This window comes from Cuculus canorus, chromosome 12 (assembly GCF_017976375.1).
Source record: "Cuculus canorus isolate bCucCan1 chromosome 12, bCucCan1.pri, whole genome shotgun sequence".
Classification (NCBI taxonomy): Eukaryota; Metazoa; Chordata; class Aves; order Cuculiformes; family Cuculidae; genus Cuculus; species Cuculus canorus.
The window spans coordinates 6,430,029-6,448,044 of record NC_071412.1 but is presented as its reverse complement, the minus strand read 5'-3'; the positions used below and the strand labels follow the sequence as shown (position 1 = coordinate 6,448,044).

The following is an 18,016-nucleotide window of genomic DNA, read 5'->3' as shown; positions in this document are numbered from 1 at the left end:
TTTTATGCTGAATTTTTAATAAAGGTTGCTATGTTTTTGCTGCTTTCACCCAGATGTGCTGTGAAAATTACTAAAAAGTTATTGATTGCTGCAAACACCCCCGGTGCTTTGAATGAAATGTGTCTTTGTGTCATATGTCTTAGGAACCAGTGGTTGGAATTGAGAGGTCGAGTGTGCAAAGAGGGGGTTGCCTCCCCTCAGCCCCACATTTGACAGCAACATAAAGTTGCTCTTAGGATTCGGGCAGCACAGGGAGCTTCACTAACACACCTGCAAGTAGCTTGAAGCACAAAAGAAACAAACAGAGGAATAGGATCTTGCAGGGTGGATTTATGCTGCCAAACTGCTGCAAATTCCCTTCACTATGAACTGTATAACAGCTTCATCTTGTAGCAGAGTGCAAGAAAATTAGAGTCACATTAGAATGAGCATAAAGTTACAGCTCCAAGCTTTATTCTCCTAGTTCTCTCATTTCTCTTCCCAACAGCCTGTAAAAAAAGAGCAAGACTGGAAGGAAGAGGAAATTGCAGAGCGAGATAAAAATAAAAAGAAAAAATCTTCAGAAAAAGATCCTAACTACCATGTCAGGTAGAGAAAGGAACCTTTGGCTCACTGCTTTTCCTCTATTTTCCTTACAAATAATGTTTATGGAAAAATTTTAGCTCTTTCATTCTCTTTTCTTTGCATACCGTTGTCTTTTGTGTGGTTTGGCTCTGTTGTTTTTTTTTATGTTGGTCTTCTCTCATCGCCACTGTAGCCATCAAGGAGACAGGGAGAATAATTGTATCCAGGAGATGAGGAAAATCTACTTCAACAAGTAATGTATCCTTACTAATGATTATCATTCACGCAACTTTCAATAGCTTTCAACAGTTGATTTTTTTGTGCAATTGGGGCCCAATCAAAGGAAAGGATCCTACTCCCCTGCCAATAGGTACCTAAAAGTACTTCAGTTCATAAATGTGCACACTTTGGTGCATACTTTATGGGACATTAAAGAAAGATATGTTAATAAAATCAGTAAGAGTGGGAGTCACCCCTCTGAATTTTACATGGCTAATAGCATGTACTGATCCTTCACGGTTTCAGACTGCAGAAAGAAATTAGTATCTGGAGATATTCCAGGCAGTGATCTAACACACCCACCTTAGGCAGCTGTCTTTGCAAGAAATTAACTGTTTTCTTCAAGTGCCTCTCCCTCTCTTTCCTCCCACCCCAGTGGCAATACAGAGAACCTAAAGACCAAGCAAAATGCCACACTTAAATTTCAGACAAGTGAGAGACTGTTGAGAGGAACCATTTTTCACAATTCCATTTCCAAATCTGGGAAGCAAACTGAAGTCAGAGGCATGATGCGTCATGGATCCATTCTCATGGTACAAGGAAAATGTCAAGGAACAATCCAGCAGAACATCTATCAACATCTTAATTCAGTGGCCATAGGCTTACCTGATGATTTTATGGAAGAACTATAAGCAATCCCGTTGTGCTGCTGATTATCACCAATTTCCAGAGTTGTAGTTATCACAGGTTTTGGCTTAAATTCACGTTTAGGCCGACTAGATGCTACATTTATTCTGGAACACAGAGAAGAGTGGTGAGAGATTTACTTGAAGGAAGAAATACTTGTGGAGTTTCCACTTAGGTTCAGTGCTTTGGTGTTTGAAAGCTGGGGAAAAACAACCTTCTGCTGGTTTTGGTTTCAGACTTTGTGGAGTAGGGGGGTTATTCACTAAAAGCTGTTCAGTTCTCATGCGGTATCTTAACTCATCAAGTCCCTATTTTATTTACTGCTTTCATCCTGCTGACAGGAGCATAAAGCTTAACAGCCTGAGTTTGAGAAGTACTGAGCATCCACAGCTGCCACTGAGTTCAGCAGAAGTTCCAGGAATGAGCTCTCTAGAAAGCTCAACTGCAAATGACACGTGCAGAAACCCAGCCAGGACAGGGGCCCAGGGACTGCATCTCACACACTGCCTTTTTATTAGAGAAAGTGGGAAACAACCATTTGGTCAGCACAACTGTCTCAGTATCTCTTCCTGTGCGTGCACATGGCCCAGCTGAGACCTCCTCATCCCACTGGCCCCTCCAGCTGGGATTGTGCAGGGTGTCTACAGCCACCGCTACCCCTATGCTAATACTAACAACCACCACATCCACTCTGATCAGGAAAGCCCCAAACAGTTAACTCTCCAACTGTAATGTTAGATTATGCCACGGTGACACTCATTTAGGCCCCCTGTTCTCTGTTGGTTCTCTGAGGAAGGTATAACGAAGTCATGACAGTAGCATTTTTTTTCTTCTGTTAAGATGACAAAGTGTCTGGGCTTTTCCTCAGTGCATTACACCACAGCTGTGCTCCAAGCCAGATGGCTATTTCGTTACTCTGCTGTAGAATTTCGCTGTACGCTTTAATCTCAATGAAAATACGCCAACTTCTCAGCAAAGCCTCCAAAACACAACTCAAAGCATGCAAGTTTAAAGAAACCTACAAACAAATGGAGGCTGTCCTGATTAACCTCCGCAGATGTGAGTGAAAGATTCTGCACACACTCAAACCTTTCTGGGCAGATCCTGCATTACATTAAAGGCTCACAGCGCAGCAAGATGTTGCCAGGTGGCAACAGTTTAAAGCACTGAAGTCCAAGGCACAAAGCGCAGCAAATGTGCATCTGTGAGATGGTGCTACAAGATCCATCGCTTCAGTGACTTCCCACATTAATGAACCTCAGTTGCAAGAAGTTAAAAACTCTCTGATGGGTTCAGTCTTACCGGTTTTGCAGCTTGCTCTGCAGATCCTCCAAAATTTCTGTGGATTGTTTATGGTAATCTAGTGCTGCTTCTACAAACACGGCCAACTGGCTAACTTGTTCTACCTGGAATATAGAGAGGAAAATAGTTGTAAGGAGCCAGCAGTACATTCAGCTGAAGGATAAATAAATGGATCATTCAAAACAGACCTGGTATCACAAAAGACCAGGATAGCTTAGGGAGGCTATTGGAAAAGAGCATACGTGATTCCACCAAAGAAACTGCCAGTTGGAAACTGAATAAAACCGAGATGTAACTTCTGGTTCGCTAACTCAGGGCTGAGTCCTTGAGTCACTTCCTTCACAATGTGCGACTGCTTTTAACTTCCAAGCTATCTGCCTGTCAACACTCAAGCTGAAGCAGTTAAAAGGACGTGACTCCTTAGCAGATGAAAGCTGGGCTTTCCTGATCAGCAGTGTTGGAAGAAATTATACTGTGACAGCTCTTATGACTTAGACCCATTGGTGTTTATTAGCTATGTTTACAAACCACAGTTCTGAAATGATGTAGACTTACCTCACTAGATGGCAGCATTTATAAACCAATAAATGAAATGTGATTTATGTACTTGGATTTAAAAAGTACCAGCCAATCACTCAGAAATATGAATGCTGAGGAAAGGGATAATGTGAAGGAGAAAGAAAAATCAAAATATTTTTATTCATGAGGTAACAAATAATCTCGTTCCCCTAACACAAACTGCGAAGTCCAAGCTGTACTGGGGATGGAGCAGTAATAGATATTTAATTGTCCTCTTCCTTTAGGACAGCATTAAGAGTACAAACGCCAAGAAGTCTGACATGTTTCGTTTCATCATGACGTCTTCAGACATCGGATCACAAGAAGGTAACTGAGTAAACCTTCTGCAAATGTTTTATGGACACAGAGCAATTTCGTGCTATACTTCGTCTGCTTTTCCTCAGTTAAAAAGATTATTAGAAATTCTGCAGGCAGCCCAAGAGGGCCAAACATTGCCGCATAGCATATAGAAATGAAACGCACAGAACCAAATCAACAGCTGGTACAACTCCATCACAGTCAACAGACAGTAATGTAAGCCAGCTGAGGGCAATGAACAAAGTGCCTGGGCTCTGGATGGGGCAGTCAGAGAAAATGGATAGACAAGGACTATCCAAACAAGATGACTAAGAGCCAGGAGAGACATGCAATCACACATCAGGAGAAGAGAGAGAGAGAGACTGAGAAAGAGTCAGAGAAACTTGAGGGACTAAAAGCCACTTGGCCAGAACAGCCTGGGGCTGGCTGAGTGGGAAAAGCAGGGAGATGGATCTGATAAGAGGTGCATGCAACGGTGTCTGCGTGGGAGGTCTGGAAGTAGCTGTGCAAAAACCCACAGAAGGCATGTCGGTCAGGACTGAGTCTGGGAAACGCACCTGGCGAGAGGGCTGGGAACCTGAGCGCAGAGAACGGAGATCGCGGAGCAGGGAAATCAAGAAAGGGAGACATTTGGAGAACTCGAAAGGATGAGAAAGAAGTGATCGCAGTTAAGATCTCTGCAAACCCAGCAAGACAGTCTGAGGTTAGACAAGGCTGTAATGACTATTTTGAGGAGGACAGACAGACAGCCTGGGTCAGTATGGAAAATGGAAGGGAAGGAGCACAGTTTTCTTTAAACAGAAACAATAATAAGTGGATATGGAAAAAACCTCAAAGGGACATTCAGTTCACTCCCTCTCAAAGGTGGAATTACTTATACTAGAGAGTATAACTCATCAGGTCTCCAGTGGCTCAGCTAGATCATTTTAATCAATGCACTGTTTTATCTTCAGTTTGGTGCTTTGACTGATGATAAACATCATCTGAAACACTTGTCATCTGCTTATACAAGGCAGAATTATAAAACACACACACTACAACAAGACAATCAGTAAAGCCTACAGTGGAAGAGCGTGCTGAAATTGTTGATAGAGGATGTTACATTTTTTGGTGCCCTCATATACCTTGCACTGGTAAAATGGCAAGAGGATAACTGACTTACGCACTGCTGTAACAAATGTGTCCCACTCACAAACACTTTAGGAGGCACCAGCTAATTTATAACTGACCATTACATGGGTCTGCACAGAGGGCAAAGCTGCTTGCAGTTAAATATTTCCTCTTATACATCCTCCTCGTTGCAGTTTGCTCACAGAAGACAGCGTGCTTATTACTTTCTAAGTGTGTTTTCTGTGATGCTGCATCTACAGAACAAAAGAAAGCTTTGGAATAGGCCCAAATAGGTCCAGTTCTCTTTTCCTACAATTCCATGCTTACACGGGAGAAAGGACATCCTGCTATTCCTCAGTGTGTGGACAGGATTGTCCTGAATGACCACAGCTACTCCTTAGTTAGACATAATTTCACGATGGACTTGTGACTCTGAGCCAAAGTCCAGGTACCTGAGCCCATGACACAAACTCACTCTACGGATTAATTTTCAGAGCCAAACAGTAATAATAACGATTTTCAGAGGTAAAGTCATTCAGGTATTTCAAATCAGGAGCGAAGTTTTGACTGTAAGTGAACTACAATTTAGAAAGTGCAGGCTACGTACCCTTGTTCATAATTCCAGCAGCAGGTCTGTGATTATGTTAATCTTCCAACCTTCTCCCCCCTGCTGATCAAACTGCATTCTACTCTCAGATAGTTCACTGCTCATAGATTATAAAACTACTTAAGACCTCTGTTAACAATTTTGTCTGAGCCACTGTATGTCCAGAAGAAATTCCCGAATTCTTGAGTTCTCCCATTTACTGCTGTGCATTATATTCCTCTCTAACAGGAGATTAAAAGACAAGAGGTATAATTTCTGCTTTCAGACCTTGCCTCCTGTGAAGGATGGGACAGAGTTTATCCAATCCCACATTGCCCTCCTGGATGTACTGTAGCAAACAAAAAGCAGGACAGACTTACATCATTTTCTAAGAAATTGAACATGCTTCTTTCAGCCAGTTCCTTTGACTCTTCAAATTTTTCTACCGCTTGTTTAACCTCTTCGTCTGGTATCTTTCCAAGACGCTTCTTTTTATAATCATAATCCAAACGGCGTCCTTCTAGTTTCTTCAAATGATGCTAATTAAGACAGAGCAGTTAGGAGAAGGTCCAAACGGGACATGCCCAAACAAACACATTGTGATTTTTAGGAAATTTCAGTTATCGATGCAAATATAAACAGAATCGAAGAACTACGAGGCTCAATAGTGGATTATCCAGTCCGTCCCTTTGATCTAAGGCAGCATCAGGTAAGTCTAGGACCACATACATGAATGAAATTCTAAACCAGTATGGACTTTATTTAAAGCCATTTGATAAGACTTAGGGAATTTCCTACCTTGATGTGCTAAACTTAGGCATCCAACTCAAACTTCACTAAACCGGCAACACCTCAGATTGTCTAAATGTAAAGCAGGATCCAATCTAAATACCTGTGTGCCCCCACATTCTACATTCAATTCAATTCTACCTCTAGAATTATTTGCAATTTGTCAGCTAAAACTTAAAGGGTTATTTTCCCCTCTCATTCCATAAACAGTGCTGCAACAGATCTTGTATTCTTGCCTTCTTTGTGAGTTGTCAACTTAACACTTCTATCTGATACAACTACACAAGATTTCTGTTGCCAAAAATCATGGAACTGACAGACTTACAGAAAGGGCTCAAAGTGACAGTACAAAATGCTCATTAAAGCTAACGTCAAACCATTTCTTTTCATCAGTTCTGAAAACAGTTATGTATCACAGGAGACAGCTACAGACATCAAGACATTATTATTATATTTTTGCTATGCTTTCCACATCCCTTTATGTGTAAACAAATAAAATATCTTTCATTTCTGCATTTCATCAGGGTTTTAACTTGCTTATTACCCAAGTCTATTGGAATCAGAGTCAGACAGAGAGTTCCTTTGAATTCTCACATTGTAAACAAAAGCACTGAAAAACTTAATTCTAAAGATTAAAAATGTGTTCCTCAGCTTTCTATATTTTTCCTGTTGTGGCATATGGCACTTCAACACTTCATGGCACTTTTCAGATTGTCCTGTGATTGCCCTGAATAGCCTTTTTCAACAGTTGTATTCATCCTCCGTCACAAACAGTTTTAGACTGACGGAGATGCCAAGATACGATAATCAGTCACAGTAAATCTCAGCCCACCCACACGTTCATAAGAATTAATAAAAATGTCAAGCAAAAGAAACAGCAGAAAAATAAAGAATATAAATTTATTCACCATCCTTCTTGTACTGAATGCACAAGCAATGTAGCAAATCTAGTAAATTAGATAAGTGAGAAATAGCCAGGCATTGATTTTAAGTGGATTTCATCACTTTTTTGCTTGAAAGACAAACTTAAATGCAGTGAAATTTATTTACCTTATTACTTTCAAGAACAATATCTCAGGGAGCTAGAGTTTGATCGATATACAAAGCGTTACCCTGGAAAACTTACCCCAATCTCTTTTAAATCTTTGTCTTGCAATAACTGTAGTGGATCAATAAAATTTTGTTTGACGTTAATATCAAGCGAGTCCTTCACCTCTGCCATCTGTTTCATGCTCTCACCAGCATCCAGCAGTGCAAGGCCTATGGTAAAGAACAGGCTACTTATTTCTCAATATATGTAAAACCAGAAAAGTTGTCTTATGAAACAGCTATTTCAGATAGGTATCTTTGTATCTGCTGCTGCTTGTCCCCTACAGAAAACTAGAACTAAGAATTTATTTTTCTGAAGTATACTTTTTTTCCTGAAGAACACCAAGGAAAGAACTAATATTATTATACCTAATGTCTTTGCATAGGTTACAAACCCCCTCCACTTTGAGAACTGCGAACCAAGATGAATTATTTGTATAACTTCAGTGATATTTTTAAATACAACAAGAGTAATTTTTTTAATATCAAAATCATGTTTTACAGCTTCCTCACATATAGCATGCTTTTTTCCCAAACCTCCTTTTGACCAAAATTGTTGCTGCTTCTTTAAAACTACGTGTTTAACATAGCTGAATACTTGACTAAGCATGTAAGTATCAACAGGCAGAACAGCACTGGAAGTGGTCTCTCCTTATTCCTAGTTTTATTTAGTATCCCAGTTGCTTTTTGCAAAAACACAAATAAACCCAGTTCACAGAGGAGCTGAGGCACTTCACCCATCATGAGGAGAATAAATGAGTCTTTGGCAAACGGCAGCACCTTCCCACAACCTACTGGGGCTCAAGTGCAAGGTTCCCGTGCCTACATAGCTGTTACTATTTCAAGACAATATCTATGTGTAAAATTGCAGATATTAACAACAGAACATAACAAAGCCGTCCAGTTCCGTATTGGCTTCTGCGGCAGCCCCAGCCCATGCCCCTCTCTCGTAGCCCTAGTTCCCTCTCTTTCCCCATTCCAGAATTCTCCTTCCCTCATGTATTTCTCCCTATTTCTCTCTCAATGCAAAAAGCACCCACCGAGTAGCTCTGTGACAACGTTTCAAATTCATTCCAGACAAACCCACACACCATGTATGCACAGCAAGCAAGGCCTCTAACAAGATTTTGGCTGTGAAACACCAGCATATTTTAAGAGGAAAAGGCGAGATTTAACAAGGAATTACAGCATGTCCAAGCTAGAGTTCATTTTCATGAAAACAAGAAAATGCAAATTTAAGATGAACTACTCCAAAGCATAGAAATACGAGATCACCACCAACAACAAAAAAGTTATTCTTTATTTTTTCCCATGAGAAATTTTTCTCTCACTTTACTTGTCAAGTATAGGGTAACCTTTATTATTTCAAAGCTAAATGATATACAAAGCATCTAAAAATAACCCAAAATTATTCAGGTTTGGCAACGTAGAAACTAAAACAGTTGTGGCAATAATACCAGTAGTGGTGTTATCAAATTCATCAGCAACAGAAGTGAACAAATATGCTGAAACATCGTGTTTTGTGAACCATATCAATCACCTCCTGATCACTGCACTTAACTTTCCCTCTTACCTGCAGTAGTTATTTACATAGGTTATGTCACTGAGTGATATTCTGCAAAAAAGTTTATGCTGAAATATTCACAGAGGAGATACACAAACTCACCAAACATAGAATCATCGCCAAGCTCTCTGCCATACCGTATCATGCAGTCTCCTAGGAGTCCCTCTGTCTGGGGATAGCCTGTGGTTTTAACTTGTCCTCTGATCTTTGACATAGTGTTCAGCATTCCCAGCTTGGCTCTGTATGCTAAGGAGGGCAGAAAAAAAGAACAAAAGTCACAAAACCACTTTTTAAACTAATATATTTAAAGTAATGAATCATTTAACAAGTAATTTCATAAAGCAAATCACTGAGCTGGTTTGTAGATTCTTAAGGTTTTCTGTCAGTGTTCCATAGTAAAAAGTGAAGTAAGATTCCATTCAACAGTATGGGTCATACGACAACTGTTTTTCATTCTCAACTGAATGAGCATCATTCCTCCAGGCAGATATACAGTGGGAATGCTTGTCACCTTCTGTGGATATTTACCAGTACTCACATCCCTTTGAATATTCCTGCTTGTGAACTCCTTGATTAGAAGTAGTGCAGCAAGCAAAAGCAGAGTAGATACAAAGCACAGCCAAAGCCTATTTCATGTTCACGCTCTCTCTCGCCTGTAAGACCTTGGTAAGAACTTCCCCTCTGCCCTCCCTTTGTTTTTGGTTTTTTTCTTCCTTCCAGTAATCAAGACAGTAGAACTTTATTCTGCAAAATAGTCTGGTACATACACCATAATTTATTGTTATCCTACCATGACAAAACTATGCATCTATTCTTAGAGAATTTTTCCAATCTACTCCTCACTGTTATCACTCAAGAGCTTCTTCAACACAGTAGCAGCCATGGGCAGGTCATTCCCAAGGAACACAGACCACATTAACTAGCTTCACCTTGAGCATCCCAGCTGGGCCTTGGATAAAGGACTGAATCCTACCATTCGTAAAGTTCATCAGGGATGTGCACCTCCTAAAGTACCCATGAGAGACAGCTATGTCTGAAGTCACTGGCGCAGTTGACTAAACAGGAATTCAGTCAGACAGCTCTCAAAAAAATGAAGGTTCTTCCAACAGCTGCTTTGGACAGTGAATGAAGGTCGTAACAGATAAACTTTGTGACTGACTGCAAATGTAAACGTGTCTACTTAAACGTGTTTCTTAAAACAACATTTGAAAAAAACACTATTACCTGGCGATCCAAAATCCACTGAGAATTAGCAGTGTCCAGAAAAGGCAAAACCTCATTTAGACACCAAGCAAGCATCTAACAGCCCTCTTCCCCATGGCTACATAACCACTAGTACCTCTGATGGCAGCAGCAAATGAGTTAAAATTCCATGGCTTTTTAAATCTTTGCTGGAAAAAAAGTTAGTATTCTCTTCTTTTTAGGGATCTGTATCCAAGCACAGGAAATCCAGCACAAATATGAACACACATGTACCATAGGCCCAAGCTGTCCAAGACATGTCATGCATCCACCACCTGTGCGTGCCCAGTAAACCAGATGCACTCTGTGCCACAAATGGAATGCACCCCCAACCAGACTTACCACCTATGAGCTTCACAGTTGTTCATTTCATACACAGGTAAAGTTCTCAGGACACTCAGAAGCCTCACAACAATGACCGAATTAGCTTTTATTTACCCAGGATTAATTGCCAAGTAAAAAGACAATGTTCAGCAAAACCCAACACCTGCTGTTCCTCTCCTACCTGGATTTGGCTGAAGATACTCTGTGGATTTGGATAGAAGCTCTGCTACAGCTTTATTTGTAACATCAATTTTCTGAAAAAGGCAAGCAACACAATTAGCAAGAAGTAAATTGATTACCAGAAAGTCTATCATTATATCAGACATGATATACTATTCTAACTGATTATGAAACTTTATTTAAAATAAAACAAATATTGTAGCTTAAACTAAACATCCGTCTCATAGTTATGACAGGATTTTACCAAAAACATATTAATTAGCAGGTAGTGCTGGGAAGGAGAGAAGGTTCATATCAAAATGTGGGCTTGTCTTTGCAGCCCATCAGTCTTGACTACAGCTTACACGTTCCAGACTACAATTTTCCTGCCAATGCAGCAGTTGTTACCAAGACTACTCTTCTCTACAGGTGAAAAAGACTGAACATATGCCTCACAATATTGGGGTCAGGACCATTTAAAGAAGTAGTTTGCACTGTCCTCCCATTCAATAGTATCTAATATGCTATAAAAATGACATTTCTGGTTTGTTTCCCTTTTCCTCTCTTAGAGTCTGCACATTATTTTTCCTCTTATAATGCAGAGAAAATAAATAATTATTGTGTAGCCAAAGAAACCGAAATCTAGAAAGCTGTTTGGATCATAGATTCAAAAGCATGTGTTAGAAAAAAAAACCTCATGCAAGAATTTTTTCATTAATCTGCCAGGAGCAAAGGCTGTGACCTGAGTCTACTATGAATATTAAAAAAAACCCAAAAAAACACCAAACCAGAAAGACAAGGACAATACAAAAAAATCACATAAAAGCTGAAAAAGCAGAACATCGCAGTAACATCGTTTAAATTGCAATATAACAGCTTTTACGTGGACAGCAAACATCTCAACTGCCACAAATCATGCAAACTTCGGAACATGGATTTAAATAAAAAATGTAGTTCTGTAATAAGAGAAAATTTGACCCTAGTAGTTAGATTTTTTTATCATTAATAGTATCAGATGGGAAGGCTTCGCGACGTTTACAGAGACTCACTGAACACTCTCTAATCTCCCACACAGACAATAGGAGAAAGGTCCCTCCTGATGCTCTGCACCATTTGGAAGAGTCTCTCTTCATTGCCAAAGGGTGTCAGTGGGACCTGGTCCCCCAGTTCAGACACCCATCGGGGATATCTCTTCTCCCTTGGCTAAGCTGACAAAGCTCAGGGATAAATTTGCGCTTATCCCTATGCATTTCTGTTTGGAAGCACATGGCGGGGGGCTACCTCACCACATAAGTCTACCATACCATCTATCACATTTTTTGATTCTGCAATAAGCTTAATATTTAAAAACTTAATGTTGCTTTTCTTACCCTTTCCATCTCTTGGAATTCTTCATCTAACTTTGTTCCTTCTGCTCCGCTTATTTTTTCACTGAACAACTGTAAAAAGATAAATTTCAGGGGAAAAAAAAGAGCCTTATTATTTAATTACAGGATAAATATCTCCGAGAGTCACAGGAATGCACTCCAGATTAAAAAATATGCAGCAATCACTCGAGGCAACTGTGTAAGACAGGAGTAACGTTATCCTGGAAGTGAACCACTCAGTTCAAGAGACACAAAGATACTTGATATGAATTTACAACAGGTAAATATAAAATGATTTCCCGTGCTTGAACAGTTTGTACCCTAAAAGCACAACCTACACAGTAGACTACAGGGACCAGGGTCTGCCTGCAGGTAAATCCAGAGTAGCCCTTTCAAGGATGTCTCTCTGTCTCTGTACTCCTGAGTACCTTCTGGTCCCATATGCCATTAGGTTCAGCGACGCAACTCCCACTCCTGCTGCTGGGAGTTGTGCTCAGTTCTGCGGAAGGAACAGACTCATAAAAATGCTGCACTCTTACCCACCTGCACGACTGAGCAGCTTTTTGATACTGAAAACAAAAGTGCCACGCATTCTTCAAAAACAACCGCTGGTTTTAAATAGAGTATTTCAGTAAACTTTATTAGGATGGCTGAAAAGTTATCCAGCTTTTGTGTGAAAAGTCCAGGCTGTCAGATCCGACTTTGGTCCTCACTGAGTAAGTCATGGCTACAAATAAGCACTTGAGCAGGACTCGTCTATCTGCTCCATGCAGTGCGTGGTCCCCACACTGCACTGAGCATGAAATGAGCCAAATCCTCACCTAGTGTACAAATGCCTTTGAAAATATCGCTCCACTACGGGAGCAGTGGTTTAACACATATTCAGTAAGAATTGAAAATAAATTCCTAGGATAATTCCTGCAAAAATACTACACGGTGAATTGACTTTTATCACTGAATCTGTCACAGTGTAATGTAAAATTTGAGCCTCGCTCACCGACTGCTGGTGTCCTCTAAACCTGTCCCCAATAAAGCATTTTATTTGTCCTCAGCACCTTCTAAAAACGAATACATCTCACTGAATTAAAAAGGCCATGGAGACTTGCATAATCTGACAATAGGTCACGGCTCTTTGGTTCCCTCCCCTCGGTCACAGCCGGCATTGTACAGGTGTGGAGGGAGCACGCTGCCTCGCCAAAACCCAGCGATAAGCTGACGAAGCAGAGCTGGGAGCTCAGTGTAGCTGACCTTGCATCAATATCACTGCTACCACACAGCCAAAAGAATAGATCTGCTCAAGGGAAAATGTAAGTTCAGAGAGAGCTGTACCGCTAATTAATTCCATCGGCTTTACAGCAGGACTCGCAATCTTTATGTTTAATATGGCAAGCAGACCACAAACTTGTCAAGATGATTTCTCTTCCAGAGCACTGACAGAACAAGCACAAAAGCAGATAAAATAGATATGTAGAAGCCCAAATATCAGTGAATTCCCGTGGGTCACCATCTTGCTGCCGCAAGACACTGCAGCCCAGCAACCTGAGACCACACACGGAGGGGCACCTGCCCAGGTCTCTGCAGGTGCATCTCAGGAGTCCTTCAGCCCAGATGGAATAAGGTGCTTTTACAGAAGGTGAAAAGCAGCCTATCAGAAATCAAGAGCTTTTTCACAACGGCAGTTTCTGTTCAATGTTAATTCCTACAATAATCAATGCCATTTTCCACAGCCTCACACATGTTTTCTTTCTCCAGCAGGCAATGAACAGATCTGTGGTTTCCTGAAACCTCTCATGGTGATCCCTTTTCAAAGGCTGAGTGCAGCAAGGGAATTATCTGTCTCAAGCTGTAGCTGCAAAATCCACATTTAGTAGCAATCCAGAGCTGTATCATTACAAATAATCTATTTACTTGTTAGTAAAGGGTAAATGCAATGAAGTAAGACGATTGCTTGACTGTGAAAGCATAATTAATAATAAATTACTGCACCAAATGACGGAAGTAGTGAAATGTCTTGCACTTGGAGAAAACAGATTTGAACGCTACAAGAAGCACCAGAGGATGAGTAGAAAGTTCACACACAAACAATAATGCCAGAGAAAAGAACAGCACTGGCTCGTGGGAAGGCTGACAAAGACAGTCCAAAGAAACACAAAATTTGTCATGAGATACACTGGAAGTTGTTACGTTTTCAATAAACACCTTAGGGTATGCACTATTTAACAACTGGCATCCCTTAGCTCTCCCTAGTTTACTGATGGCCGTACAAGGTCACACACACATCCCTTGCATAATTGTTTGAAACTCAGGCTTACTGTGTTGTTGCAGGCTTTGCCAGGATTGCAGCTATTGACTGCGTTTGCACTTGGCAGCTGAGGCTGCGCTCCCAGCGCCGACAGACACGTGCCACAGCCTGCTCGCCCTCTTTGCCCATCTTATCAAATGCGGCCACCCAGGGTTAGTTTTGCTTTCTCTTCAGAAGCGTTGCGAAACTCTTCATTGTGATTTGAATGGATAAAATTGGATGACACTCATAGAGGGAGAAATTATTTGCTGCTACACTGAGTTGTTCCTTGCAAGGGGAGCTCTGGGCTTGCTGAAGCAGCAGGGAGTTTGATCCAGAAGGATCTAGCTTAGATCCAGAAGGTCACAGAACAACTGAGACTACTATGCACCCACATTCAGGGAGAGAGAGAGATTCTGCATCTCACAATTTGCAGAGAATAATGGAGTAATTTAATTAACAACTTGGATGATGGGATAGACTACACTCCGTGAGAGTCTGGAAGACACCATGTTGGAGGGAGCAGCTGATGCACCAGATGGTGAGGCTGCTCCTCATAAGGACCTTGACAGGTTGGAAAAAATAGGCTGACAGGAACTTCACAAGGCTCAAACACAAATGCAAAGTCCTGCACCTGCAATGGAATATCCCCATGCAACAATACAGGACTGAGGCCAAATGGCTATGAAACAGCTCTGCAGAAGAACACCTGTGGTACTGACGGAAAACAAGTTGAACATAAGTCAGAAGCATGCCCTTGAGGTGAAGAAAGCAAACCCCATACTGGGCTTTACTTAGTAACATCATAGACAGCAGTCCAGAGAAGTAATAATTTCCCTTTACATAGCACTTGTGAGACCAGATCTGCAGTACGTGTCTGGTACAAGCCACTGACGTCCTGCGTAGATGTAGTACTTAGGGACATGGTTTAGTAGGCACAGTAGTGTTGGGACGATGATTGGACTTGATAATCTTAAAGGCCTTTTCCAACCTCAATGATTATATGATTCTATGATTAAATGTTCCTTCCTTTTAACTTTTTCCTAGATCCTACTGTTCTTTTTAATATTGAAAAGTTAAATATGATATTGTATTATGGACAATCAAAAAGTCTCTGGTGGGCTTATGTGGAGGCTTCTAGGAAGAAGAATCTGGATAAAACAATACAGGTTTGAACGAAACCCTTGCAGATATGGTGATTTCTATTTAAGTTCTATGATTTCTATCTCAGTTCCACATATGCAGATACTGTTCAAAATGCATATTGCAATCTTGTTATACAGTCTTAAAGGACTAAATATTTATCTGCTAAGGAATTTACATTGCAATGTAAATTGAGAAAACATTTTCTCCACAAACTCAATATTGAGATTTTGCTCTCACAGTACTTCTTTATTACTGTAATTTCTTTGAGATAATGTAATCTCCTTTTGATTTGTTCTGTTGTAAAGAAGCATGAACACCACAAACTGCCTACAGTTCAAACTCAAAACTAAGGCTCACCAAAACTCTAAAATATAGCAGCCTGAAGCTTTCATGTAATTTTTCATGTAATTTCTCCATTCTCATATGGATTATAAAAATGAGCTTCAGAAAAACGCTTTTCCTAATGTTTTGTACATCACATCCACTAAATCGCAGGACTTTTTTTGTATTTCACTAAGGAAGGTCACTCAACATCAGAAACTGCCAAAAATATCCCAGATCAACAGAGAGCTGATAAAACTCTCAAAACAATTACCCTATTTTTTTATATATCCACTGGGTATTTTATAATACAAGTCAATAGGATTCTTGCCAGTCAATACTCGCACACATGCTCTGACCTTCTGTTCCACTTGTTTTGACTTTCTTTTGCCACAGTCATTAACTGGGATTGAACCATCACGGTTTTTTTGTTGTTATTCAGCTACTGTTGAAACAAGTGGAGCTGAAGAAGTCCTTAACAGCCCAAGAAATCATCAAATACTATTTAATGACTGAATGAAAGGTATCATATTCTATTAAAATGAGTCAAGAGCTTTTAATGGCTCTTTATCCGGTAACAGCATCTATTATGTTCTGAAGGAGAATCTGCTGAAATTATCTATTGAAACTTTAATGCGATGGACTATTCCTACATTTGTCATAAATATGCACACTGTCAAACCCATGAGGCAAAGCCTAGATTTCAGAAAAAAAAATCTTTTAACAAAAAAAGCCAACGCTTTGAAAATACTTCAAATTTATTTCCCTCTCTCTAAAAAGGAAGTAAGCAATCAACTGGGAAAACCTAACAGCTTCATCCCAAAGTTAACACATAGAAAGCCAGGAAATAAAATAACTTTTTGGCTACATTTCCCACAGAAACATAGAACTGGGCCAAACTGCACACATACATTAAGATACAGCTTTGAATACAGTCCTTAGTACAAAATATTACATTCCAGTACGGATAATGCATAATAGTTACATTTCTCTTAATAAATCATTGAAACGTCCCAGTTTTGTTCTGCAGCCACATAATTGTTTCGTTCGGTGTTAAACGCTAATGCATAGAGCATTTAACGCAATGTGACAATACTAATAGCTTTCTGAAGAATCTTATTAAAACCTGTCATAAACAATGGGAACAATAAGGTGGCTGGCAAGATGTCTTTTGGCTAATGTAGAATTTCCTTGCAGTGTTCAGCTTCCTGAGGTGAGAGAGATTTTCTTTTTTGCCCTTTTTCCAGAATGCTCCATCAGATTAGAGAACCAAGATGCCAGCATGTCTTCTACATCAAATGTAGTTTAACCTCATGTACTTGTAATTACCTGGTTTGTGCTTCGAAGTTCTACTCCAATGCAACATATATTACCTGGTTTTCCTCTTTTCTTCGTACAGATTGCTAATTCCCACTCTAAGAGGTTACTACTTGATTACGCACTGTAGACCACCAAGAATGGAAACTACAATAAAGCTTACTTAATGTCTTGCATCTTAGCACATCTTTAACAAGATAAAGGAGTAGACACTGGCAGAGCCATCTGCACAAAGTTTGCCACTGTAATAGAAAAAATATTCTTTAAAAAAAAAGAATAAAATATTCTGTTCTATTGACTGAGTGATCAAAATGAATGGGCAGCTTATAGACATCCCTGTGATGAACTTCTAGAGATCTACTGAAGGTCTCAGTGTTCAGATGAAAAAACAGGTGCCCCACACTAGGAAACAAAACTAAGATGTATATTTTCAAACACAGATCTGAAGAAAAGATAAAAACACAGCACTTAGCCCCGCAACAGCTGCAGAGGATGCTGAAACCAATCAGGTATGAGAATGGCAGCCTCTTCAGGTCTCTCTTCCTGTACCAAATGTCCCAAGATGTGGCCCAGGTCCATGCAGAGACAAAGATGTCAGAGCCACCAAAAGAAGAAAATCATCTGCAAATGAAAATGGGTAATACATACCTAAAAAGATATTTTTCTCTGCCTCCTTAAAAAAAAAAAAAATACTGCAATGAGAGAAGACAAATTATAGCAGTGGACCAGTACTTGAAGGTGGTTTTTTTTATAATTACATTGACAGAACTCATACTATCCTAATAAATCTGGAGAAAATCCAAATCTCCTCTTTTAGTGGTTAAGTACTAAATGCTGGCAAGAACTCTTTGGTTGAATCAGTGCGTTGTGTTTTCAAAGAAAACAAAATAGTCTTGCTCTGATGTACTTGAAAGAAGATTTATTCTGCCTCCCAAAATAAATAAGGGGTCTACTACAAAGTGCGTATGTTTCAGTCTTGCAAATTTGGAACACTCTGGCTTTCCTCCAGCAAATCATTTAAGTTCATACTTCAGCAGGTGCTTAAGTGCTTTCCTGCATCAAGACCGGAGCAC

General features: G+C 40.1%; 1 protein-coding gene across 7 annotated transcripts in view; it reads right to left on the bottom strand.

Annotated features, from left to right (window-relative positions):
• The window catches only part of SH3GL3 (SH3 domain containing GRB2 like 3, endophilin A3), a 53,210-nt gene that overhangs the window by 4,937 nt on the left and 30,257 nt on the right, over positions 1-18,016 (bottom strand). For 3 of the 7 annotated variants that reach the window (XM_054077318.1, XM_054077322.1, XM_054077320.1), the window contains exons 2-9: positions 11,882-11,950; positions 10,534-10,606; positions 8,889-9,032; positions 7,260-7,393; positions 5,725-5,883; positions 2,773-2,876; positions 1,450-1,577; positions 690-805 (exon numbers count right to left, since the gene is read on the bottom strand). In XM_054077318.1, the coding sequence (XP_053933293.1) occupies positions 690-805; positions 1,450-1,577; positions 2,773-2,876; positions 5,725-5,883; positions 7,260-7,393; positions 8,889-9,032; positions 10,534-10,606; positions 11,882-11,950 (927 nt within the window). Of the gene's footprint in view, positions 1-689; positions 806-1,146; positions 1,236-1,449; positions 1,578-2,772; positions 2,877-5,724; positions 5,884-7,259; positions 7,394-8,888; positions 9,033-10,533; positions 10,607-11,881; positions 11,951-18,016 lie in introns of all 7 variants that reach the window. The other 4 variants (XM_054077321.1, XM_054077323.1, XR_008451814.1 and 1 more) reach the window with 3 other exon arrangements.